The sequence below is a fragment of the Phyllobates terribilis genome, unplaced genomic scaffold, assembly GCF_046119375.1.
Source record: "Phyllobates terribilis strain yellow unplaced genomic scaffold, ASM4611937v1 Scaffold_5__5_contigs__length_657084704, whole genome shotgun sequence".
Lineage (NCBI taxonomy): Eukaryota > Metazoa > Chordata > Amphibia > Anura > Dendrobatidae > Phyllobates > Phyllobates terribilis.
In genome coordinates this window covers 2,035,241-2,060,699 of record NW_027362765.1, presented here as the reverse complement: position 1 = coordinate 2,060,699, position 25,459 = coordinate 2,035,241, and the positions used below count along the sequence as shown (strand labels likewise).

General features: G+C 45.9%; 1 protein-coding gene across 1 annotated transcript in view; it reads right to left on the bottom strand.

Moving 5' to 3' along the window:
* Positions 1-15,589, bottom strand: part of LOC141270852 (uncharacterized) — a 43,755-nt gene extending 28,166 nt beyond the window's left edge. The window contains exons 1-5 of the mRNA XM_073680949.1: positions 15,523-15,589; positions 12,046-12,121; positions 5,665-5,814; positions 5,356-5,535; positions 5,149-5,272 (exon numbers count right to left, since the gene is read on the bottom strand). Of these exons, the coding sequence (XP_073537050.1) occupies positions 5,149-5,272; positions 5,356-5,535; positions 5,665-5,742 (382 nt within the window). The 5' untranslated portion in view covers positions 5,743-5,814; positions 12,046-12,121; positions 15,523-15,589. The remainder of the gene's footprint in view (positions 1-5,148; positions 5,273-5,355; positions 5,536-5,664; positions 5,815-12,045; positions 12,122-15,522) is intronic.
* Positions 15,590-25,459: the final 9,870 nt, after the last annotated feature.

The window sequence follows — 25,459 nt, the reverse complement described above, 5'->3', positions numbered from 1 at the left end:
GTGTGCGCCTACCAGTGATGATTGCCCCAGTGGAACTGAAATCACGCTCAGACACCACACTAGCAGCCAGGCAGGCCAGCACCTCCAAGGCATATAAGGAGAGGTTGGGCCAAGTGTTCAGTTTAGACACCCAATAATTAAAGGGAACTGAAGCGTCAGAAAGGACGCACGTATGGTCACTTAAGTAACCCTTGACCATGTTCTGCAACTTATCCCTCCTTGGCATTATTACAGGCACAGATAGCCCTTGCTGTTGTGCTGGTTTACTGAAAATAGCCCAATTTGTGCACATTTTCCTCCACCTCCATTGGAGCTGATGTTCGTGTCTCTCCCCATTATCCCTTAGTGTAGAAAAGAGCTGGTACCTCTGCCACCAGCATTGTCTGAGGGTGACGTTTTCAGCAACTGATCTACAACGGCCCTCTTGAACGATTCCATTGTAAAACTCTTTGGTGACTCCAAAAGGAAAGAAGGAAATTTCTCCTTGTACCGTGGATCGAGAAAGGTGGCCAAGCAGTATAGGTTGTTGGATAAAATGTGAATCACGCGAGGGTCTTGCCACAGACACTTACACATGAACTGTGCCATGTGGGCCAAGATGCAAAAAGGCAAATGTTCTGTGTCCCCAAAAGTACCCATCCTCTCCTCACGCTGACTTGCCTTCTCCTCCACCTCCTCGTTCTCCTCTCCAGCCCATCCAGCCTGGACAGACATGAAGCTTGGGTTGGGTGTCCCCTCTATAGCATTACAAGTCCCCTCATCACCCATTGTTGCCTCAGAATATTGAGTGGGCTGGGTAGTAACACCCATTGGGAAATCTGGCTCCATACCAACATGCTGGGCACTCAAAGCTTCCTCTCTGAGATTATGCAGTGATTGTTTCAAGAGACACAGCTGCGGGATGGTTATGCTAATAATAGCCTGATCACTGCTCACGAGGTGTGTGCAGTACTCAAAGTTGAAGAGGAAACGAGACTGGTGATTGATGGGCTTAGACCCAAAAAGTCACCAGGTCTGGATGGCTTAACATCCGAGTTCTTTAGGACCTTTAGGGACTATTTAGTCCCTCTCTTGACTCGGGTGTTTAATGAGTGTCTCTCCTCAGGCACTCTGCCGAGATCATTAAGGAGGTCAGCTTTGATCATTTTGTCGAAGGCTGAGGATCCGTCACGCATTGATAATTGGCATCCCATAGCACTTCTCAATGTGAACAGGAAGATTTTGGCTAAGATACTTTTCAACAGGCTGGTGAAGTTTGCACCCCGGCTCCTTTCGAAGGCTCAGCACTGTTGCGTTCCTGGCAGTAGCACTTTTACTGCTGTTCTTGTTGTCCAAGAGGCCATGGAGCAAGGCAGGGCAGGCCTTTGGAAGGGGTTCTTGCTGACCCTGGATCAGGCAAAAGCCTTTGATAGGGTTAACCATGAGTACCTCTGGTCCACTCTTGAGGTATGGTCTGCCTGGAGGGTTTGTGGACTGGCTTAAGACCTTGTATGCAAAGGCTGAGACTTTCCCTCTGGTAAATGGGTGGATTGGACAACCTTTCAGGGTAGGATCTGGTGTCCGTCAGGGCTGTCCTCTTAGCCCTTTGCTTTACGCCTTTGCAGTTGATCCCATTCTCAGACGGTTCGATTGTGGATCGTTGGCAGGGGTGCGGATGGGCAGGGAGGCGCCGGAGGCTATCCTGAGGGGTGGCCTATGCGGACGATGTCACCGTCTTTGTTTCTTCGCAAGAGGATGCAATAGTGGTGATGCCAGAAGTGGAGCGCTACTCTGAGGCATCCGGGTCAAAGGTCAACCAGGATAAGTGTGAAAGTCTCTGGCTGGGAGGCAGAGAACCGGGGTTTGATCTTCCGGACAACCTCCCCGAACACCAAGAACACGCCAAAGTTCTGGGCACCGAATTCAGCCAGGGTGATTACCCCATGAAAAACTGGGAAGGCAGAATCAAAAGGTGTCGCCCAAAGAGTGGACCAATGGAAGGGTTGGTCTTTGACCCTGAGGGAAAAGGTTGGCCTGTGCAAAGCTTTCCTGCTCCCCTTGATAATCTACCTAGGCAGCATCTGTGTCTTGCCAGAGCCTCTTTGGACACGGGTCTACAGTCTGTTCTTCCAGATGTTATGGGGGAATAGACTGAACCTAGTCAAGCGGGAGGTCACTTACCGCACAAGGAGACTAGGGTGGTTGGATATGGTGAGCTCCGTGGTGTTCCTAGTGAACACCTTCTTGAAAGTTAACGTGGCAAACCTCTGGAAAGAGAGGGCTCCTCCGTGGGTATTATCCTGCAAAGGATGGTTTCAGCCTTTCTTCCAGGAATGGGAGACAGGGGGAAGATTGATGGATCTTCGCACACCGCATGGGCATCTCCCCGCTTTTGTTACCCTGGTTCTGAAAATGATCCACCGGTAAGGTCTGGGAATGTGGGAGGTGAGGTCCCTCCCGAGGAAACTCCTCGATAGGAGGGTCTTGCCTTCTCATTTTCAGAGTCCATTGGTCCTCAAGGACTGCCCAAGTCAGGATCTGGAGGTTGGGTTGAGTTTGTTAAATTCTAGCAGGATCCCCAAGAAGTACTGGGACTTGACTTGCCGCTACTCCCGTGAGGCTTGTGCTAACATACTGGAAAGCATGAATCAATTCATACTTCATTGTCCCTTTAATACAGAGGTGTACAACAGGGTGGGAGTTAACATTGGTTGGCCGTGGCTGGCTACTCTGTTCTATGCCGGGTGGGCCTATGGAGCGTTCGGAGACCTTGGGAGAAGGGACCGAACCATTTCATTCATAGAAAGTGTAGTGGCCAGGTATTTCACGTGGAACACACAAGTCTTAGTTTTGATGCAGAGTAAAATCCTCAGTGTAGATGAAGTTTGGAGGAACATCCTAGGTGACCTGGTGAAGGTACGTTTTCTGGAGTATGAAAGACTGGGTGCCCGGAGGGCGGCCCGTCTCTGGAGGGGCTTTTCCTTCAGGGTGCCTTAGTCCGGTAGTACTGCTATATCCTGGTGGTGGGCTGATGTCTTCTCACCCTAGATTTTTGTTTTGTATTTATGTCTCCCGAATAGAAGGTTTTCAAGCATCGAACTTGAGCCTTGGATGGTGAGTGAGTATGTAGGTTGCCTTTGCCCTGGCCTCTGCTCAACTTGGTATGGCAGATGCTACAGACTACAATGTTTTTCTCTGAAGGACTTTCAGAAAAAAAAATTCCACACAGCAGCTGAACGCCCCCTTGCCCTGACTTGGCGCACAGCAAGGGTGCTCTTGGGAACAGTTGACCCAGTTCTCACTCTGGGCAAATCACGACCCCTTGGTGCCTGTGTTGGTGCTACTTATCCATCTTCCTCTGTGCTGCTGTCAAGGCTATGCATGCCAACGGTCCAGGTCGGATCAGTGGACTCATCATCGACTACCTCGTCTTCCATCTAATCCTCCTTCCCAGTTGACATTGTAGGCTGACTTGATAGCAACTGTGTCTCATCATTAGCCTCCACCTCTGGAGACTAAAAATGACGTTCCGCCAAGTGGCTTTCTTCTGGCCATAGGTCCTCAAATATTTGAGCATCAACGCACGCCACCTTCTCTTGTCCCTCTTCAATGCTGCACGGTGATAGTCCAGAGCCAACCAAAGGATACGTACCAAACAGATCCTCGGAGTGGCCAAGTTTGGGGTCATATGTATCCTGTGACTGATAATGGTTGGAGGAAGGAGAACCAGCTTCAGGACTGGATGGGCCTGTCTTCTGTGTATCCACAGTAGACTGTGTGGTCGTGGAAGATTTGTTGCTACTTGACAAATGTGTAGAGGCCTTGTCTGCTATCCATGACAGAATCTGCTCTTGCTCTTCTGGCTTCCACACACGTTTACGTTCCAAACCGGGAAATTTTTCCAAGAACATAGTGGATGCATCAAGCTTCTTCTAACCTGACACAGACAGAGTGCCTTCTCGCGCACCACTGAAAACACCACGTCCACGTCCCATAACAGGCTTTTTTGGCATTTTGGGTTTTGTTGACAGATTTTCAGATGTTGATGGCACAAGCCAAGCTAGCTGTCACAGCCAAAATAGTGGGTAAAATGGCCTGGTGCATGCTTTGTAGCAGGCAGTAGGAAATGTTTGGACTACTGCTTTGTTAAGGGAACGCTTTTTTAAGTGGACTAATATGGACAGAAGGTAGGCTCTGACCCCTAAAACAGCAGGGAAAATAGACCGGTGCTAAAAAAAAAGGCAGCACAAAATGCTACTTCTGTGTGTGCTGGAAAATATTGCTTTGCCTCTGACAAGAGCTGTTTTAAAATTGACACTGGAAGAACACATAATCTCTCCCTCCTTGTACTCTGACTTTGCTGTGTGCCTTCAGCTCTGAAAAGAGCTATTTTTTGGTGGTATTATGGAGCTAGTGAGCAGCTCCTTTAAACACAGAACTAGTATACATTGCAGGTAGCCCTTAAAAGGGCTTTTGTTTTATCAAAAGGCCTAAACACTCTCCCTAACAGCTCAGCAATCTCTCCCTATGCTTATAGAATGCAGGCTCCAGACGCAATGTGCACAAAATGGCGGCGGAAGCAGGGTTTAAATAGACCCTATGAAGCTGGGTGGCCAGCCAATCACAGTAATGCCACAACCAAGATGTCTGCGGCATTACTGTGATTGGTTATGAAGCCCAGCATGTTTAGTGGCTGCAAAGGAGGCACCAAAACTGCAGGGCGGGACATCCGAATATAGCGAAGCGAGTACACAAATACTCGCAATATAACTAGCAACCCGAATACCGTACTATCCGTGGGTATAGCGAATAGTAACGACTACACTCGCTCATCACTAACGATCAGCTCTAATCCAGCCATCTTCACCATTCTCATTATACAAGTATAAACCATATAATTCTGGTGGATAAATCAAGATCGAACACAAGACCTTCACAGCCGTATACACATCATAGGGGAGATCTCATGACACCTTCTCTCCATCTACCTGATGATCCTGAGGAACATTGGGATCTTCTTGTTTACAGTCCTGTGGAAGAAGAGGATGTGGACATCTCTCTGGTGTTGTCTTCTTACTGGATAGATCTGGAGGAAACGCATACAGGGACTGAATTCATTCTTTACATACAGATAATTATAGGCCGTGTGTATTCAGTCCTGTCTATTACCTGGTGATGTGAGGGGCTGGGGAACCGCCATCATGATGTCCTTGTACAGATCTTTGTGTCCTTCTAAATACTCCCACTCCTCCATGGAGAAATAGACAGCGACATCCTGACATCTTCTAGGAACCTGACACATACAATGATACAGTCATCCCCCTGATCCCTTCATAGCTTTACTATAAAATGTCCCAGCATTCCCAGCAGTGTCACCTCTCCAGTCAGCAGCTCAATCATCTTGTAGGTGAGTTCTAGGATCTTCTGGTCATTGATGTCCTCATGTATCAGGGGGTGAGGTGGAAGCTCCATGATTGGGCTCAGGGGTCTTCCCCATCCCTCAGACACAGGGTCCTGACAGCACTCACTAGAGGTCTTCTTTACTACTGTGTAATCCTGATTATGGAGAGACACATTAATAAATCTCACTACAGACATTTCCAGAGTCCTCACCTCTCCAGTTCTGTCCATCTGTTATTCCCATAGATAAGAATGATGTAATGTGACGTCATCAGAATCTCTCACCTCTCCAGTAAGCCGGAAGAGGATCTCTAGGGTGAGGTGGAATATCATCTCCGCCATCTTGTCTGTGTCCATATCCATCTTTGATGCGTAATTAAGGAAAATTCTCTTATATAGAAGATCTTCACTAAGAGGATCCGATATTGTAGAGACCTGAATGAGAAGTTGAGCAGATGTAAAGTCATAAAAATCCTGTGTAATAATACAATTACTGGAGATAATAAGGGAAACATTTGAGGAGATTTAAGTTTTACAGTATTTAGCTTTCTTCTTTACATCTACTGTAGTAATAAAATCTATATGTTTTAGGCCACAGACAACAAGCAGTTCCTTCCTTCGAGTCAGCAAGTGAATACCTTTCTCATAGACTCATCTTCCTTATTGCTAATTCTCGTCTCATTTACCGACACTGGAATCGGCATTAGCAATACTGCAGGAGATATTCATTACACGTGACATGAGAAATAACTATGGCTCTATAAACGTATTTGGCCAGAGTCCGTCACTGACTACATCTCCACAGGCCGTCTATATGAATGTTTCCCGTCTTCACCGGACTTTCATTTTCTATCACGTTAGATCTCAGGTCTGATTCACACTCAGAAGTTTGAGGCATTTATAAAAGATTGTTTGTAAGACCACAAAGACAGGAGTTATTTGATACCAAAGTTTCCATGTACAGTGTTTATGGGGTTTATTTCTGGCCTTAGGCTTTCCTATATTACAAGAAAAACTCCATAAAAAAAGCAGATATTAAAATCAGAAAATAAGAGGAATGATCCAGTGTATCAGGCTATAAACTTAAATAAAACATAGCTTTTATTGAGCCATTAAAAAATGCTGCTACCACCATAATAAGTCTTAGTGCACACAAGGATCACAGCTGTCTCGACCTATGCGTTTCGACGTGCAGTCTTAATCATGGTCTGTCTGAACTGTGGACTAGTGAGCATATAAAGGTAGGTTGTAATTAAAGATAATAGTTATGTGCTCACTAGTCTCTGAGGTCAGTATGATTACCATAGACAAAAGGGAAATAAAAAGGTTAGTGACACATTATTATTACCCTCTAAAATTAATATCATTGACATGTAGAAAAAACAAAAATATTTGTGATTCAAATATAGAATGAATATAAAAACTAGCGATATACCATGTCCAAGGTGTAAACAAAACAGTCATTAATATTGTAGCATTAGATCCTGCCTGAGATTCAATCCAAAGGGTACTCGGGTTTCTAACATAAAAATCCAATATGGTTCCCTATTTAGCAGTTTGCGTCTATGGTCTCCCCCCCCGGATAGGTCTATACACTCTTTCTATGCCTTGAAATTTCAGTGCTGAAACTTCCCATTTATGGAACGTTCGGAAGTGTGTTGACGCTGCTGAAATATTTGTGGCCAAAGGATTAACCACATCAGATATGTGTCCTCTAATCCGTAGTATTAAAGGGCCGGTAGTACAACCAATGTATTGGATCTTACAGGTAATACATGCAACAAGGTATATAAGCCAGAGTGTGCTGCAATTAATAAAGTCATGTATTTTGTATATACGATTATTATGCAGTGAGGTAAACATATCCTTTGTCACTGTGTGTGAACACGCTTTACAGCGGCTCGCTCCGCATTTGAAAAAACCACTAAGGTTTAACCAGGTAGTAGATTCAGAAAGCCTATGCTCTTCACTCAGGAAAAGACTGGGGGACAGGGTGGTACCACAGCCACAAACCGAATATCCTTGGTAAGAATATTATTAAGCCCCAGATCCTGGTGTAACATTGTATGTATTTCTTTATAATGGACACCACTTTGTTATACTGCGGACTATAAGTTGTAGAGAAGTTTCACATCCCAAATCTTTTTTTCGCTCCTTATTTTTGGGAAGATCCTTACGTTCTAGGCTCGATGCCATTTTGTATGATTTTATAAGATTCCAATCAAGATAACATTTTTTTGCCAATCTGTCACAAACTTCTCTGGCTTCCATATCAAACGCAGTATTATCAGTACAATTTTGTTTCGCCCTAATTAATTCCCCATATGGAATATTGCGCGTGATATGCAGCGGGTGGTAAGAATTGGCCTGCAGAATACTGTTACTGGCAGTCTCTTTTCTATAGGGTGCTATTTTTACTGTATTGAGATATTTGTCACCGTTCAATTTAAGATCCAAAAAATGCATTTCTCTAGAATCAAAACAATGTGTGAATCTCAAATTGAAATCATTGTTGTTGAGATTTTCTGCAAATTTCAACGCCTCCTCCTGTGTGCCTCCCCACATCAGGAGGAGGTCGTCGATAAATCGACCGTACCATGTGATTTTTGGGCTGTAAATATTGCTCTCATTGTAAATGTCTTGCTCCTCCCATTTGGACATTAATCCAATGACAGTGAAAATTTGCTAACCATACTTACTCCTCTTCTTCGTAAAAAAAAAAAAATGATTGTCAAGGAGAAATAATTATGATCTAGAAGAAATTCGACATGATAATGAATTATTTTATTTCTACTGTATATGTGCTATAGGTATCCAAGTGATAGTTCAGGCTAGTTAATGCTACACTCTGTGGTATGGATGGATATAGACCTACACATGTGATCAAAATTGTTGGTACCCCTCGTTTAATGAAAGAAAACCCCACAATGGTCACAGAAATAACTTGAATCTGACAAAAGTAATAAATTAAAAACCTTTGAAAATGAACAAATGAAAGTCAGACATTGCTTTTCAGCTTCCACAGAATTTTTAAAAAAATGAAAACTCATAAAATAGGCCTGGACAGAAATGATGGTACTCTTAACTTAATATTTTGTTGAACAACCTTTTGAGGCAATCACTGCAATCAAACAATTTCTGTAACTGTAAATGAGACTCCTGCACCTCTCGACAGGTATTCTGGCCGACTTCTCATGAGCAAACTGCTCCAGTTGTCTCGCGTTTGAAGGTTGCCTTTCCCAGACGGCATTTTTCAGCTCTTTACAAAGATGCTCAACAGGATTTAGGTCAGGGCTCATAGAAGCCACTTCAGAATAGTCCAATGTTTCCTCTTAGCCATTCTTGGGTGTTTTTAGCTGTGTGTTTTGGGTCATTATCTTGTTGCAAGACCCATGACCTGCGACTGAGACCAAGCTTTTTGACACTGGGCAGCACATTTCTCTCTAAAATCCCTTGATAGTCTTGAAATTTCATTGTACCCTGCACAGATTCAAGACACCCTGTGCCAGATGCAGCAAAGGAGCCCTAGAACATAACAGAGCCTCAACCATGTTTCACAGTAGGGACAGTGTTCTTTTCTTGATATGCTTCATTTTTCCGTCTGTCAACATAGAGCTGATGTGCCTTGCCAAAAACTTCCATTTTTGTCTCATCTGTCCATAGGACATTCTCCTAGAAGCGTTGTGGCTTGTCAACATGTAGTTTGGCAAATTCCAGTCTGGATTTTTTATGATTTTTTTTCCAACAATGGTGTTCTCCTTGGTTGTCTCCCATGAAGTCCACTTTGGATCAAACAACGACGGATGGTGCGATCTGACACTGATGTTCCTTGAGATTGAAGTTCACCTTTAATCTCTTTAGAAGTTATCCTGGGCTCTTTTGTTACCATTCGTATTATCCGTCTCTTTGATTTGTCATCAATTTTCCTCCTGCGGCCACGTCCAGGGAGGTTGGCTACAGTCCCATGGATCTTAAATTTCTGAATAATATGTGCAACTGTAGTCACAGAAACATCAAGCTGCTTGGAGATGGTCTTATAACCTTTACCTTTAACATGCTTGTCTATAATTTTCTCTTTCTAATCTCCTGAGACTACTTTTTCCTTTGCTTCCTCTAGTCCATGTTGAGTGTGGTACACACCATGTCACCAAACAGCACAGTGAGTATCTGTAGCCCTATATACAGGCCCACTGACTGATTACAAGATTGTAGACACCTGTGATGCTAATTAGTGGACACAACTTGATTTAACATGTCCCTTTTGTCACATTATTTTCAGGGGTACCATATTTTCTGTCCAGGCCTATTTCATGAGTTTATTTTTTTTCAAAAATCTGTGGAAGCAGGGTTGAAAAGCAATGTCTGATTTTCATTTGTTCATTTTCATGGGTTTTTAATTTATCATTACTTTTGTCAAATTCAAGTTATTTCTGTGACATTGTGAGTTTTTCTTTCATTAAACGAGGGGTACCAACAATTTTGACCACGTGTGTATAACATCGCATAATAGCCAGTGATAATTCTCTTGCTATAGAAAAATCTTCAAATACAGTAGCCACAAATTTAGAGTCCCTAATGTAGCTGGGAATTTCTTGCACTAGTGGTTGAAGATAGAAATCTATCCACACACCCAGTCTCTCTCCCATAGAACCTAAGCCCGCTACTATTGGTCTGAGTGGTGGTGGAAATATGTTTTTGTGGATCTTAGGAAATTAATGATATATAGGTATGAAAGGTTGTTCCACATAGAGCTGTTCCGCAAGTTTTTTTTTTATCCAAGGCTCCTGTACTCAAACCTTCTTGTAGCAATATATATAATTCCATATTGAAATCATTGGTGAGGTCTCGGATTAGTTCCAAATACACATCAGTATTTCTTGTTTCTTAAATTAATCAAATTGAGCTAAATCGAATGTAATACCACTATTGTGCCCCACTTGTCTGCTTGTCTGCTGTCAAATCCATATTAGTTTTGATTTCCCTCAGGGCAATTTTTTCTTTTCTAGTTAGATTGTTATTTTTATTTCCATTATGAGTGATTTCATTTGTTTAGAGAAACCAAATCCTTTTCAATAAGATCCTGAACTGGTCTAAAACCATGGGACGTGATTGAAGTGGATTAAAGGATGGATTTCCCCTATGAAACAGACTATTCAGAGAGGTATCAGACTTCATAGATTCCCTCTCCAATGATTTCAATTGTAATAACACCTTTTGTTCTGAAAAAGATTTGTTAGGAGTAATATCAGAATTAACTGTTGCAACATCAGTAATATTTTCAACATCAATATCAGAGCTATCAAAATGACATTTCACAGTAAGGGTCCGCGCCAGTCTATTAACATCCAAAATTGTTCTAATACAGCAAACTCGTTGGTAGGGGGAAAACTTAAAAGTGATAATTGTTCCTCTGATAACACAAAATTGGACAAATTCCAAATCGGTAGCTCTAATAGCGGTGGTTTCTGTTCCGGGTGGTATATGTGTTTCCGCTTGTGTTTGCGGCCCCCCTTTCCTCCGTTTTTTGGCATGCTAGTAGATGTATTTTGCTGGATACTTCTGCTGGTCATAAATTGCTGATTTTCACTTGCCGAGCTTACTGAGGAATCTGAATGTTCATCTGATTTGATGTAGGAAAGGTAGAAGAAAAATCTGTAGAAACAGCCATACCCTTCAAACTTACTTTGGCAGGTTTTGTTGTACGTTAGTAGGGACGTTTTTTTAGAATAGAAAATGGACCTTTATTCCAATCATACACTTTGTTCTGTGAGTAATCCTCACTATCATGTTTGAATTTCGTTTTTTTAAATGTTCATAATAAAATCTTCTATCTTCGCTAAATTAGCTTTCAGTTTGTCATTATGGCTAGTGAAATCCTTGTTGTGCACAAATTTGTCCAATGAGGATTGGATAATTTTTATTTCTGATTTAGTTTTTGTAAGTTCCAGCTCCTCATATTTCAGGATTAACCCATCAACTTCAATGAACAATCGCTAAGGCTGCAGTTCCACTCTGTGTGAAATGTCTCATCATACAGGGCTGTGGCCACTTATTTTAGCCTTAATCCCCTTGGTATCATCTCCTTTTTCACATACATTTCCAGAGTTGTAAAATCCCAGCAGATTATTAATTCTTGAGATTTTTAAATCTCAGGCAGGATCTAATACTACAATATTAGTGACAGTTTTCTTTACACCTTGGACATGGTATATCGCTAGTTTCTATATTTATTCTATATTTGTATCACAAATATTTTTATTTTTTCTACATGTCAATGATATTCATTTTAGAGGATAATAATATATGTGTCACTAACCTTTTTATTTCCCTTTTGTCTATGGTAATCATACTGACCTCAGAGACTAGTGAGCACATAACTATTATCTTTAATTACAACCTACCTTTATATGCTCACTAGTCCACAGTTCAGACAGACCATGATTAAGACTGCACGTCGAAACGCATAGGTCGAGACAGCTGTGATCCTTGTGTGCACTAAGACTTATTATGGTGGTAGCAGCATTTTTTTTAATGGCTCAATAAAAGCTATGTTTTATTCAAGTTCAAAGCCTGATACGATGGGTCATTCCTCCTATTTTATTATTCATGAACCAGGCTGCTCTGGCTGGATCTGAGCGAGGCTGAGACTGAGCGGACTTTACTGACCTTTTTTTTTCTCAGATATTAAAATGTTTCAAAAGAAAATTGGCACCAACAATTCTTGTAATAAGAAAAAAAAAACCTGCAAAAAGCACAAGACACATTTTGTTACTTTTTAACAAGTTAAACATTTGTTTTAAAAGAAATTAAGTCTTTTGAGCACCAGAACAGATGTACCCTGCAGGGATGGCACAGGTACGGCTGCTACACCAACCCTGGCAGTCTAACCATTTACTGCTGTCAAATGCAAACATGGCATCTAAGAAGGTTTGACAGAGTTCGGTCAATGCCCCTTCTCCCCCAAGTACTCGATATTATGTGGCTGCCTAGTTATTCCGATACTTAAATGCCTAATAATGGTGTCTGGGCCTGCAATGTACAAAAGTCTATTAGGCCGGGCCAGAGGCAGCGTCCAATAAGTTACCTTTTAACGCCTCCAAACACATTAGACTAAAACACACGTAACTTTTTTATTTTTTGGCAAACAGAGCTGTAAGATCGATTATTGTTTGCAGGTCGAGTGGCAGATTTTTTTGGTACCATTTTGCATATATTTTTTTGATCGCTTTTTATGCAGATTTTTCAGACATAAAATGAACAAAAACCAGCAATACAGTAATTTTTTCTATATTTTTTGCGCCATTCGCTGCGCAGTAAAAGTGATCAGACCGATTTGTTCATCGGGTCGGTGCGATTACAGCAATACCAGATTTATAATTTTTGTGCTTTGCTATTTTTACAGACTAAAAATAATATTTTACAAAAATGAATTTGTTTTAGCATTGCCATTTTCTGAGAGTTGAAACTTTTTTATTTTTTTTTTGCCGAATGAGCTATATTAGGGCTATTAGCTATATTAGGGCTTGTTTTTTGCGGTTTGGTGGTTTCATTTTTACCATTTTTTTTTTAACACAACTTTTTGATCACTAATCAGTATGATGAATAAGCAATGTTTTGGTGTGCATTTATTTTTATTTTTTTTACGGTGTCCGCGAAACAGAATAAATAACATGCCAGTTTTATAGAGCGGGTCATTCCGGATCCAGTGATACCAACTGTGTGTACTTTTTTTGTTGCTGTTGTTTATTTTGGTTGCATCACAATCGCTGCGTTTTAAATGGCGAAACGGCTTTTCGTGATGTGTGCGGTTTTTTGTGTCTTTTACATACTTAATTTCACTGTGGGACATGTATAATTTTATTTTTTTTATCACTGCTCTCATAAACTGCAGTGTATGAGAATAGTCAGCTTATAGCTAGATCTCACAGACCACTGTACCCTGGGGTCATCACGTGAAGTCAGGGTACCATAGTAAGCATCGGGACCAGCAATTCTCATTGCGGGGGTCCGGTGGTTACAAAGGGGGTCTTGTGACCCCCTTGTAACAACTTAAATAGTGCTGTCGCGATTAACAGCGGTATTTAAGGGGTTCATCGGTCGCAAAAACGTCTGGGGCCGATACTGCAGGGTGTCAGCTGTCATAATGTTGTTAATGAGCTGACTGCACAATTTTAGTTAAATCACATCCATAACAACTTTATTATACGCTATTATCCTATACACAGCAACGTAGATAGAAATCACAGGTCCCACAGGAATAGCTGTTCTTGGGCCCCCAACCTCAAAAGGGCAAAAAAATTATCATTATATATATATATATATATATATATATATATATATATATTTTATAGACCAAAAGTTTGGACACACCTTCTCATTTAAAGATTTTTCTGTATTTTCATGACTATGAAAATTGTACATTCACACTGAAGGCATCAAAACTATGAATTACCACATGTGGAATTATATACTTAACAAAAAAGTGTGAAACAACTGAAAATATGTCTTATATTCTAGGTTCTTCAAAGTAGCCACCTTTTGCTTTGATGACTGCTTTGCACACTCTTGGCATTCTCTTGATGAGCTTCAAGAGGTACTACATAAGGAGCATAATGGGGGCATTATACATACTGCATAAGGGGCATAATGGGGGCATTACACTGTGTGGGGGCATCATACATCCTGCATAAGGGGCATAATGGGGGCATTACACTGTGTGGGGGCATCATACATACTGCATAAGGGGCATAATGGGGGTATTACACTGTGTGGGGGCATCATACATCCTGCATAAGGGGCATAATGGGGGCATTACACTGTGTGGGGGGCATCATACATCCTGCATAAGGGGCATAATGGGGGCATTACACTGTGTGGGGGGCATCATACATCCTGCATAAGGGGCATAATGGGGGCATTACACTGTGTGGGGGGCATCATACATCCTGCATAAGGGGCATAATGGGGGCATTACACTGTATGGGGCATCATACATCCTGCATAAGGGGCATAATGGGGGCATTATACTGTGTGGGGGCATCATGGGGGCATTACACTGCGTGGGAGCATCATACATACTGTATAAGGGGCATAATGGGGGAATTACACTGTGTGGGGGCATCATACATCCTGCATAAGGGGCATAATGGGGGCATTACACTATGTGGGGGCATCATACATCCGGCATAAGGGGCATAATGGGGGCATTACACTGTGTGGGGGCATCATACATCCTACATAAGGGGCATAATGGGGGCATTACACTGTGTGGGGGCATCATACATCCTACATAAGGGGCATAATGGGGGCATTACACTGTATGGGGCATCATACATCCTGCATAAGGGGCATAATGGGGGCATTACACTGTGTGGGGGCATCATACATACTGCATAAGGGGCATAATGGGGGCATTACACTGTGTGGGGGCATCATACATCCTGCATAAGGGGTATAATGGGGGCATTACACTGTGTGGGGGCATCATACATACTGCATAAGGGGCATAATGGGGGCATTACACTGTGTGGGGGCATCATACATCCTGCATAAGGGGCATAATGGGGGCATTACACTGTGTGGGGGCATCATACATCCTGCATAAGGGGCATAATGGGGGCATTACACTGTGTGGGGGCATCATACATCCTGCATAAGGGGCATAATGGGGGCATTACACTGTGTGGGGGCATCATACATCCTGCATAAGGGGCATAATGGGGGCATTACACTGTGTGGGGGCATCATACATCCTGCATAAGGGGCATAATGGGGACATTACACTGTGTGGGGGCATCATACATCCTGCATAAGGGGCATAATGGGGGCATTACACTGTGTGGGGGCATCATACATCCTGCATAAGGGGCATCATGGGGGCATTACACTGTGTGGGGGCATCATACATCCTGCATAAGGGGCATAATGGGGGCATTACACTGTGGGCCAGTAAAGGGGTCCTGTACTATGAGAACAATACGTTTCCTCCCTTCCTGTCTCCATAGTTGAGTCGTATGTATCTATTACAGGAAACAGAACAAAAACCTTATGATTCTTATAAAGGGGCAACACAAGACCCCAAAAGAGTCTCCGTGCTGAAGGGGTTAATGCCCCCTGCGCCCAGTAATGGGGGTCTCCACATACCTCCACCTGCAGAGCCGCCACCACATATATGGCTGCTCTGTGCGCACAAGAGCTGTGATGAGGTCACAGGAGGGGAGGAGTCAGGGGTCACATGATCAGGGGCCTCAGTGGATGCAGGACTCTGCTGTGCTGGTTGTCATGGTGCTGGATGAGCTGAAGTTTATGTGTGGGGTCAGGAGGGGTTTACAGTGTGGATGTAGCAGAGCCGCGTGTGTACGAGGTGTGCGGAGAGGAGCCGCGTGTGTACGAGGTGTACGGAGCGGAGCCGCGTGTGTACGAGGTGTACGGAGCGGAGCCGCGTGTGTACGAGGTGTACGGAGCGGAGCCGCGTGTGTACGAGGTGTACGGAGCGGAGCCGCGTGTGTACGAGGTGTACGGAGAAGAGCCGCGCGTGTACGAGGTGTACGGAGCAGAGCCGCGTGTGTACGAGGTGTACGGAGCAGAGCCGCGTGTGTACGAGGTGTACGGAGCAGAGCCGCGTGTGTACGAGGTGTACGGAGCGGAGCGGAGCCGTGTGTGTACGAGGTGTACGGAGCGGAGCCGCGTGTGTACGGAGCGGAGCCACGTGTGTACGAGGTGTACGGAGCGGAGCCGCGAGTGTACGAGGTGTACGGAGCGGAGCCGCGCGTGTACGAGGTGTACGGAGCGGAGCCGCGCGTGTACGATGTGTACGGAGCGGAGCCGCATGTGTACGAGGTGTACGGAGCAGAGCCGCGTGTGTACGAGGTGTACGGAGCGGAGCCGCGTGTGTACGAGGTGTACGGAGCGGAGCCGCGTGTGTACCAGGTGTACGGAGCAGAGCCGCGTGTGTACCAGGTGTACGGAGCAGAGCCGCGTGTGTACGAGGTGTACAGAGCGGAGCCGCGTGTGTACGAGGTGTACGGAGCGGAGCCGCGCGTGTACGAGGTGTACGGAGCGGAGCCGCGCGTGTACGAGGCGTACGGAGCGGAGCCGCGTGTGTACGAGGCGTACGGAGCGGAGCCGCGCGTGTACGAGGCGTACGGAGCGGAGCCGCGTGTGTACGAGGCTTACGGAGCGGAGCCGCGCGTGTACAAGGCGTGCAGAGCAGTGTATATATGGAGCCCTGTGTGTACGGAGCGGAGCTGTGTATGTACGGAGCAGTGTGTGTACACTATATACAGCTGTATACCCCCAGGTTCGGTCGGAGACACCGCGGCTCTTTATCAGACTGTGGAAGAACTGACTCTGGACACTTGGTAAAACTGCACTCGGACGTCTCTCGTTTCTCGCACAGATATTGATAACATAAGATGGAGTCAGACGAACCCTACTACAAAACCTGATAACAAAGTCATTACTACAGGACTGGATGAGAAAGGGATTTATTCTACAAGAAACACTGGGGCCACAAATGAGAGAATCCGGGCTCCGTGGCTGGATACTCCGGACCCCCAGCGTGGTAGGAGCAGACGGGGTCTTTGTCCCTGGAGCTTCTCTGCTCGGTATAACGAGACTCTGATCTTGTCCTTATAAAGAGGGTTGGAGTAGAATAGAAGCTGCCTGAATATGAGGACCTTGTCTGATCTCTATGTCCTTGTGTACAGAGCTATGGAGATGGCGCTATTCTCTGTATAATAGATGTGATGTCGCTGGAGCCCTAATATTCCTGTACAGGGGTCTCTGTAGAGATAATCTTACCCCAGCATTATGGATTGGGAGAAGGGAAAAAGGGATTGGGGACATTTTATTGTAATTTCCCTTTAAAAAAATGTAATAAAAAAATAACTGATTATAGAAAGTGGTTTGTTTTCCCACTATGTTATTTGTAGGAGAAGTCGAGAGCCGAGGCTAAAGATGCTTTAGCTCCAGAAGTCTACAAAAGAGGGAGGATTGGCAACGCCAAATATCCTTGTCTATTTTGGGATTGGGAGTTAGGAAAAGGGGCAGGAGAACATTTTGGGATTTGTTTTGGGGGGTGGGGGCAAGAGATGCAATATTTGTCCATATAGTGTACATATATGAATACAGTTAGATCCAGAAATATTTGGACAGTGAATCTTTGTGATTTCAGCTCTGCAGGCCACTAATCTGGATTTAAAGTGAAACAGTAGTGATGAGCAAGCACTAAAATGCTTGGATGCTCGTTGCTCGGGTCGAGCAAATTGCAGTGCTTTTATGCTGGACCCGAGCAATGAGCCCAATGTAAGTCTATGGGAAACTAAAGCATTTTTCAGGCAGCTCCCTCCGGTGGTCTGCAGGGGGCCTAAAAATTGCCCAAATCGATGGAACAGTGCTCAAATGACTTGGGAACAGCATGGGGAAGACCCCTGGAAGAATTTCTGACTCCCAGGTCACTGCTGTCAACATCGTTGTCAAAGGTATTACACCACTTTTACGGACTCACAATAAAACATACAAAAACGAAACCAAAATTGATTTTCCTGGGAAATATGTTAAGGAACATCCTTTCCAGGGTAATGACTTGTATATAAGGCAAAATAAATAAGCAAAAACAAAAATACTCCTCCACACCTTGGGCTATGTTAACATGTAGCGTTTTTGATGCGTTTTTGCACTTTTGCATTGCTTTCAACCAAGACAAATGCATTCACTGGGAAATGTCATTTTAACATTTTACAACCTTATCTGGCCATGTGGTGTGTGACACATCATCAGACACATGCATACAGTGCTGAAAAGATATGGGTACAGCATGGGGAAGACCTCTGGAAGCATTTCTGACTCCCAGGTCACTGCGTAAAACCATAGTCATCAGACGTGATCCTATATTACTGCGGTAATAATACAGACATTTTTGGCAACGTGACAAATATTAAACGCCATTTAAATGGGCAAGGCGAGTGGCAAAGGAGGGGGAAGTGGATATGCACGCCGATGCCGTGGGCAACATGAAACTGTGCCTTCTGAGGGAGCACAACAGGCACCCACATCATGTCGAACTACTTTCCTGTCCCAATTTCTAGGGGGCCGCGTAATACCACTCTTGAAGCCAGAGCAGTGTGAAAAGGTTGCTGGTTGGTGTTAGAAAAACTAACACTTCCTTACTTTAGGTAAGGGTACGGTGAGAATAGAGAGGAAAACAATCTTGAATTGTGTGGATAAAACAAAAGCTTATTTAATGTTCATTCAAAAGTGGTTACAAAAATGAAGAAAATATTTCATAGCACATAAAAAGAAGACTCAGGATTAGTGTTGAGCCACCCCCGTAGTGTTCGAGTTCGGTTCGGTTCGTCGAACACCCGTGTGTTCGCCGAACTGTTCGTCGAACTGTTCGTCGAACACCTTCGAACACCGTTAAAACCAATGGCAGGCAAACAAAAACACATAGAAACACATAGAAAACACCTTCAAAGGTGTCCAAAAGCTGACAAACTGCTCAGAAGACATAACTAACACATGGAAAAGTGACAAGTACATATAGTCATGCGAAAATAAAAGAGGTGGAGGAGTAAAAGGAGGGGGAGACACAGATATAGGCATGTCATGCCCTTCTAAAATCCAAAAAGTGAGAAGCCGACACGGCCAGTCCGCTCCTGCCCGTGCCACCTCCGTGTCGCCGGGTTTGTGCCAGAGCCGCGGTGAACCCTGATGGCAAGCCCCCCTCTCCCAATACTGGTGCCTGTCCGCTGGTGGGTCGAGCGAGCCCCCCTGTGGTGGAGGCAGCTCTAAGCTTTTTAATTTAAATTGTCTCTCTAATTTGAATGAATACACTTTAAATCCATTTACAAGGATCTACTGGAGGGCAAGTCTCATGCCAGCAGCCGCGTAATTCCAGCTCCAGTAGCGTCCACTAAAGCTGCTGCAGTTAAAAAGCTTTTATAAGGATCGAGCTCGGCTGTCCACCGCAAGGCATCCTACTGCCAGTCCCAGCCCCTATGCCTTGGGGTGCCTCCTGATGCTCTTCACTGAGTATCCCATGGTCCCGAAGCATTTCCTTTGAAAAAATTAAGTGTCTAAACTACAGGTGGTGTAGCTTGCTTAACAGCCGGGATAATCCGCTGACTAGCAGACACTGCTACTAGGCACAAAGTATTTCCTGGGCTAGATGCAGTTAAAAATTTGTAATTAGATACTCTCGTTGGATGCTGAGAAAGCATTCCATAGAGTCTCCTGGCACGCCATATATGATTCTCTTAAAAAGCTTGGGGTAGGGGTCTAGGGGACCCTTTTATAGCCAAAATCACGGCCCTGTATCACAATACGTCACCTAGGCTGAAGATAAATGGAACTGTAGCACCCTGAGGGCTCGGTTGCTACAGAGGTATTGCACCTCACCCAGAGGTGTGATATCTCACTCTCAGGTAAGGATGGAGTGTGGATCAGGACCCGACACCTGCATGCATTACACCACATTGCCGTGGGGCAGGGCGACCAATATGCCTCTGAGATGGGCACGACAGTCCCTGTCCCTGGCTGGAGTGGGGGGAGGGAACACTGAGGAAGGGGAACCCTGTAGTGCAGGAGCAGGGAGGAAGCAGTTCCTGGGTGCATTGAGAAGGGAGTATAAAAGGTGGGCACCATCTTAGTTCAGTGCAGAGAAGTCTGAGCAGAAGTGGCAGGGAGCAGGGGCTCTGCATGAGCTCTGCTCCGGAGGCGGGCCTAGTAACAGAGGCCCAGGCCTGGAAGAGGGAGAAGGAAGGAAGAGGAGCGGAGAAGGCTCCAGGAACGAGGAATGAAGGGATCCCAGGGGTGCGGACGGGCAAGTCGCCACCGCACGCCCGAATCCAACTGCGTGGAGGGGTCAGGCCAAAGGGGGAGACCGGTCCCCGAAACTAGTGGAGGCAGGAAACGACCCTCAGCTAGAAACCGGAGGCTGTGACATTTTATGTGGCGCAGCCCCTCGCTACACCCGCTAGGAAGGCACCACATAGGGTCAGGGAAACTGGCGCCAAGTTTACCAAGAGGAGGCCCGAGGCAGCCGGACAGAAGGGTTGGTAAGAAAGGCCAGACAAAGGACACACAAAGGGGGTCCTGTGAAGCGCTCCAAAGTTATCTGGGAGTTGTCTGAGCCCCTCACCTGGTGAGCACAGTACGACGTGGGCAGCCGTTACCTGCAGACGTGGTCTGGATAATAAGAACTGTGAGTAAAGGCCCTGGACTGCATCACTGACTCCGTGTCGTTACTGCTGCTGCCCTGCACCATCACCCCCATCCTCCGCATACACTGCCCTGAGGCTATACTCCTCCCGTGGGGAGTTATGCTACGCTCTGCTGCACCCACAACACCAGCCTCAGCGGTCTGCCCTGCAGCGGCGGTTCACTCTGACCGCAATCCACGGGTGGCGTAGTCGGACATTTAAACATCAAAACCACATAAATAGTTCCGCCACTGGTTTGACCGCCCTGAGCCACGGAACCGGGTCGCCGCCACAAAGACTACAACCACCAGCATCCACCAAAAAGGGTCCGGCTCCGGGTGTCCCAAGGTCCAGGGGGTGCATCAGAACATTTTCATCACCTTTCACAATCACCAATGGGACAAGGCAGGGATGTCCTCTGTCCCCTCTCTTATACATCCTAGTGACGGAGCACCTGCACTCATCAATTCGCCATAACCCCAATATTAGGTGGATTGAGGTGGGAGGCACCGAGTACAAGTGCTCTCTATTTGCTGATGATGTCCTAGTATATATCACTCAATCACATATATCCATCCATGTTGTTATGGCTGAAATAGATCACTTTGTTACGTGGTCAAATTTTAAAATCAATGCAGCGAAGTCTGAGGCCCTCGATGTCTCCCTCCCCAAATCCATATAGGATTCCATCCAGTCCAACTTTCCCTTTGCCTGGCCCTCACAGGGTATCAAATACTTAGGAATTCCTATTCATAGAGACCTCTCCCATCTATGTTATCTTAATTTTGGGCCCTTTATTGAACAACTCCATACAGACCACGGTTGGCAAGTTAGAACTGTAAGATTCACTACGTGAACCACTGGTGTTTTGTGGAAAAGCACATGTACACTGCGTTCCAAATTATTATGCAAAAAGTGTTTAGGAGTGATAAGGGAAGAATTTGTTTGTTTGTCAGTTAAACTCATTGATGGTGATGTTTGTCAGGGCTCTTTATATCACTGTAAGCAATTGCAGACACCTGTGCTAATTAGTTTGGCAGGTGTGTCCAATGAAAGGCAAGACTACTTAAGAAGGCTGTCTCACATTATTAAGCAGCCTACATTTTCTGCCAAAATGGGAAAGAAAAAGGATGTGTCGGCTGCTGAGAAGCAACAAATTGTGGAGTGTTTAGGTCAAGGCATGACTACAATCAACATTGTGCGATGATCAGGATGAAGTGTCTTGGCAATCAAGAAGTATGTAGCTGATTCACAGTACACACGTGTGCGTGCTGATAAGGGCAAATTGAGGACTCTTTCCTACAGGCAATTACGTCAGGTTGAAAGAGCAGCGGCAAAAAAGCCTTGTCATAGCAGCAGACAAGTTTTTGAAGCTGCTTGTGCCTCCAACGTCCCCCGAACAACAAGATGCAGGGTCCTTCAGAGGTTTGCAGCTGTGCATACGCCATCCTGTCGACCTCCTCTATCCACTTCACACAAGCAGAAACGGCTCCAGTGGGCCAAACATTACATGAAGACTGATTTCAAAACTGTTTTGTTCACGGATGAGTGCCGTGCAGCGCTCGATGGTCCAGATGGATGGAGTGGAGGATGGCTGGTTGATGGACACCCCACGCAAACACGGCTACAGCGCCAACAAGGAGGAGGTGGAGTAATGTTTTGGGCTGGAATCATGGGGAGAGAGATTGTCGGCCCCTTTAGGATCCCTGAAGGCGCTAAAGATGAACTCCATAATGTATGTGGATTTTCTCAAACAGCACTTCCTGCCATGGTTCAAGAAGAAGAACCGTGTATTTCACAGCAAGATCATTTTTCTGCATGATAATGCACCATCTCATGCTGCACATAAAACATCTGCATCTCTGGCTGATATGGGCATAAAAGGGGACAAACTTATGGTGTGACCCCCATGCTCCCCTGACCTGTACCCCATTCAGAACCTTTGGAGCATCATTAAAAGGAGTGTCTATGATGGCGGGAGGCAGTTCACATCTAAGCAACAGCTCTGGGAGGGTATTCTGTCCTCATGCAAAACAATTGAAGCAGAAACCATCCAAAACCTGACAAATTCAATGGACGAGAGAGTTCAGAAGCCCAACGGAGCCACATTCATCACTTTGGAGGGATCGATAATATGCATATGCTCCTCCTCTTGGTTGGAGGACAGGAAGGATCGGGACAAAGCATCGGCTTTAATGTTCTTGTCAGCAGGGCGGTAATGTAGAGTGAAGTTGAAACGGGACCAAAGACCATCGAGCCTGACGCGGATTGAGTCTGCGCATTTTGTAGATATGCCAGGTTTTTGTGGTCAGTGTAGATGACCACCAGGGGCAGAGCCCCCTCTAGCTGGTGACGCCACTCCTCCAGTGCCAATTTGATGGCCAGCAGTTCTCGGTCTCCCATGCAGTAGTTGCGCTCGGACGAGGAGAAGAGCTTGGAGAAGAAGCCGCAGGTTACCATTCTGCCGGATGGAGACTTCTGGGTGAGCACCGCTCCTGCTCCGGAAGAGGAAGCATCAACCTCCAGAAAGAACTTTGTTGCAATCCGGACGGTGCAGCACTGGGGCAGAAGAGAAGGCTTGTTTTAAAGAGAGGAAGGCCTCCTCCGCTTCGGACGTCCATTCCTTAGGATTTGCTCCGTTATGGGTGAGCGCTGAGATGGGAGCAGTCCGGGAGGAGAAATGTGGGATGAAGAGGCGGTAATAGTTAGCGAAGCCCAGGAATCGCTAAATCGCCTTCAACCCCTCCGGCCCGGGCCACTTTAAGACGGCAGAGACCTTCTCGGGGTCCATCCGTAGACCAGTCTTAGGGGTAATATAGCCCAGGAACGGAAGAGAGGTTTGCTCGAAGAGGCATTTCTCAAATTTTGCGTATAAGTGGTTCTGCCTGAGCCTAAGCAGAACCTGACGAACATCCCTCCGGTGTGTGGATAGGTCCGGAGAGAAGACCAAGATGTCGTCCAAGTATACCACCATGCATGAGTATAAGAGATCACGGAAGATGTCATTAACTAGCTCTTGGAAGACAGCTGGAGCGTTACAGAGACCGAAGGGCATCACACGGTACTCGTAGTGGCCGTCCCGGGTATTGAGTGCCGTCTTCCACTCGTCTCCCTGGCGAATCCGAACCAAGTTGTACGCCCCGCGAAGATCGAGCTTGGTGAAGATCTTCGCACCTTTAAGGCGATCGAACAGTTCAGAGATGAGCGGCAGGGGGTACTTATTTTTAATGGTAATCTGGTTGAGTCCCCTATAATCAATACAGGGACGCAGAGAGCCATCCTTTTTCTTTACGAAGAAAAATCATGCTCCAGCCGGGAAGGTAGATTTCTGGATGAATCCTCTAGTAAGATTTTCTTCGATGTACTCCGACATGGCCTGAGTTTTGGCCAGCGACAAGGGGTAGACACGCCCACGGGGTGGAGAGGCGCTGGGTACCAGGTCAATAGTGCAGTCATATGGTCTATGAGGTGGCAGTGTCTCTGCTTCCTACTTGTCGAAGACGTCTGCATAGGACCAGTAAGGTGACGGTAGACCAGGTACATTAGCCGGGGTAGACAGAGGTAGAGCTGGACGAACCGGAACCAGGCAGGACTCATGGCATTTCTGACCCCAACGAAGCACTTCACCGGATCTCCAATTCAGGACGGGCCCATGTTTCTGAAGCCAAGGCAGACCGAGCTGGAGAGCGTGAGAGAGACTGGACAGCACGTGAAAGGAGATCTTCTCTGAGTGCAGCATTCCCACCTGAAGGATTACAGGCTCTGTGACGAGTAGGATGTTTACTGGAAGAAGTCTCCCGTCCACAGCGGCGACCGACAATGGTTCAGCCACACGTATAGTAGGAATCTGATACTGCTCCACTACCGCCTGTGAGATGAGATTCCCGGCGGATCCAGAATCCAGGAAGGCTGTCTCAAAGAAGTATATCTTGCCACTGGAAATGTACAAACAGATAGAGTCAATGACGGAGAGGTTTTACTCTTGTCTAGGACGACTCCTCCAAGCCGTCCTAGACACTGGAGTTTCCCGGCTTCACCAGACAGGAGCGGATCAGGTGCTCCTTACTACCACAGTAGAAACAGCTCCCCTCGGCTCGGCATGTCTCTTGGCGGGACTTAACCATCTTGGTCTGGTAAATCTGCATGGGTTCGGGCGAGCGTGCCCGGGGAGTTGCTGGTTGGGAGGCCGGTTTCTGGAAAATGGGAGCAAGAAGAGGAAATCTTTTCTCCCGGGTAGTCTCCTAGTCTCCTTAACTCGTTCCAGGAAACGGATGTCAATCTGGGTAGCTAGTGACACCAGGTCATCCAGGGTGGTAGGAATGTCCCGGTCGGCTAGCTCGTCCTTGATTCGTCCGGAAAGACCCTCCCAGAAGGTGGACACCAGGGCCTCGTCGTTCCAGGCGAGCTCAGAGGCGAGGGTACGGAACTGTATGGCATAGTGGCCCACGATGAGACTCCCTTGGCGGAGACGGAGCAGTGAGGAGGCAGTAGACGTCCTACGTCCGGGCTCATCGAAGATCTTTCGGAAGGCAGTGAGGAAAGCCGGAAGATCAGACATCAGGGGATCCCCTCTCTCCGATAGAGGGTTTAGCCATGCCAATGCTTCCCTGGTGAGGTGAGACATGATAAACGCCACCTTGGCCCGGTCGGAGGGAAACTGATGCGCCAAAAGTTCAAAGTGCAGTGTGCACTGGTTCAGAAAACCCCGACATAAAACGGAGTCACCCCCGAAATGAGGAGGTGCAGAAAGCCAGGGTCCAGAGCTGGATGCCATGGCACTGGTAGGCTGAGACGCCGCCTGAGTGGGTGTCGCTCGGCTTAAAGCGGACACAGGGGGGATGGACAGGGAGTCCAGGCGGGAGTTGACATTCCGCAGG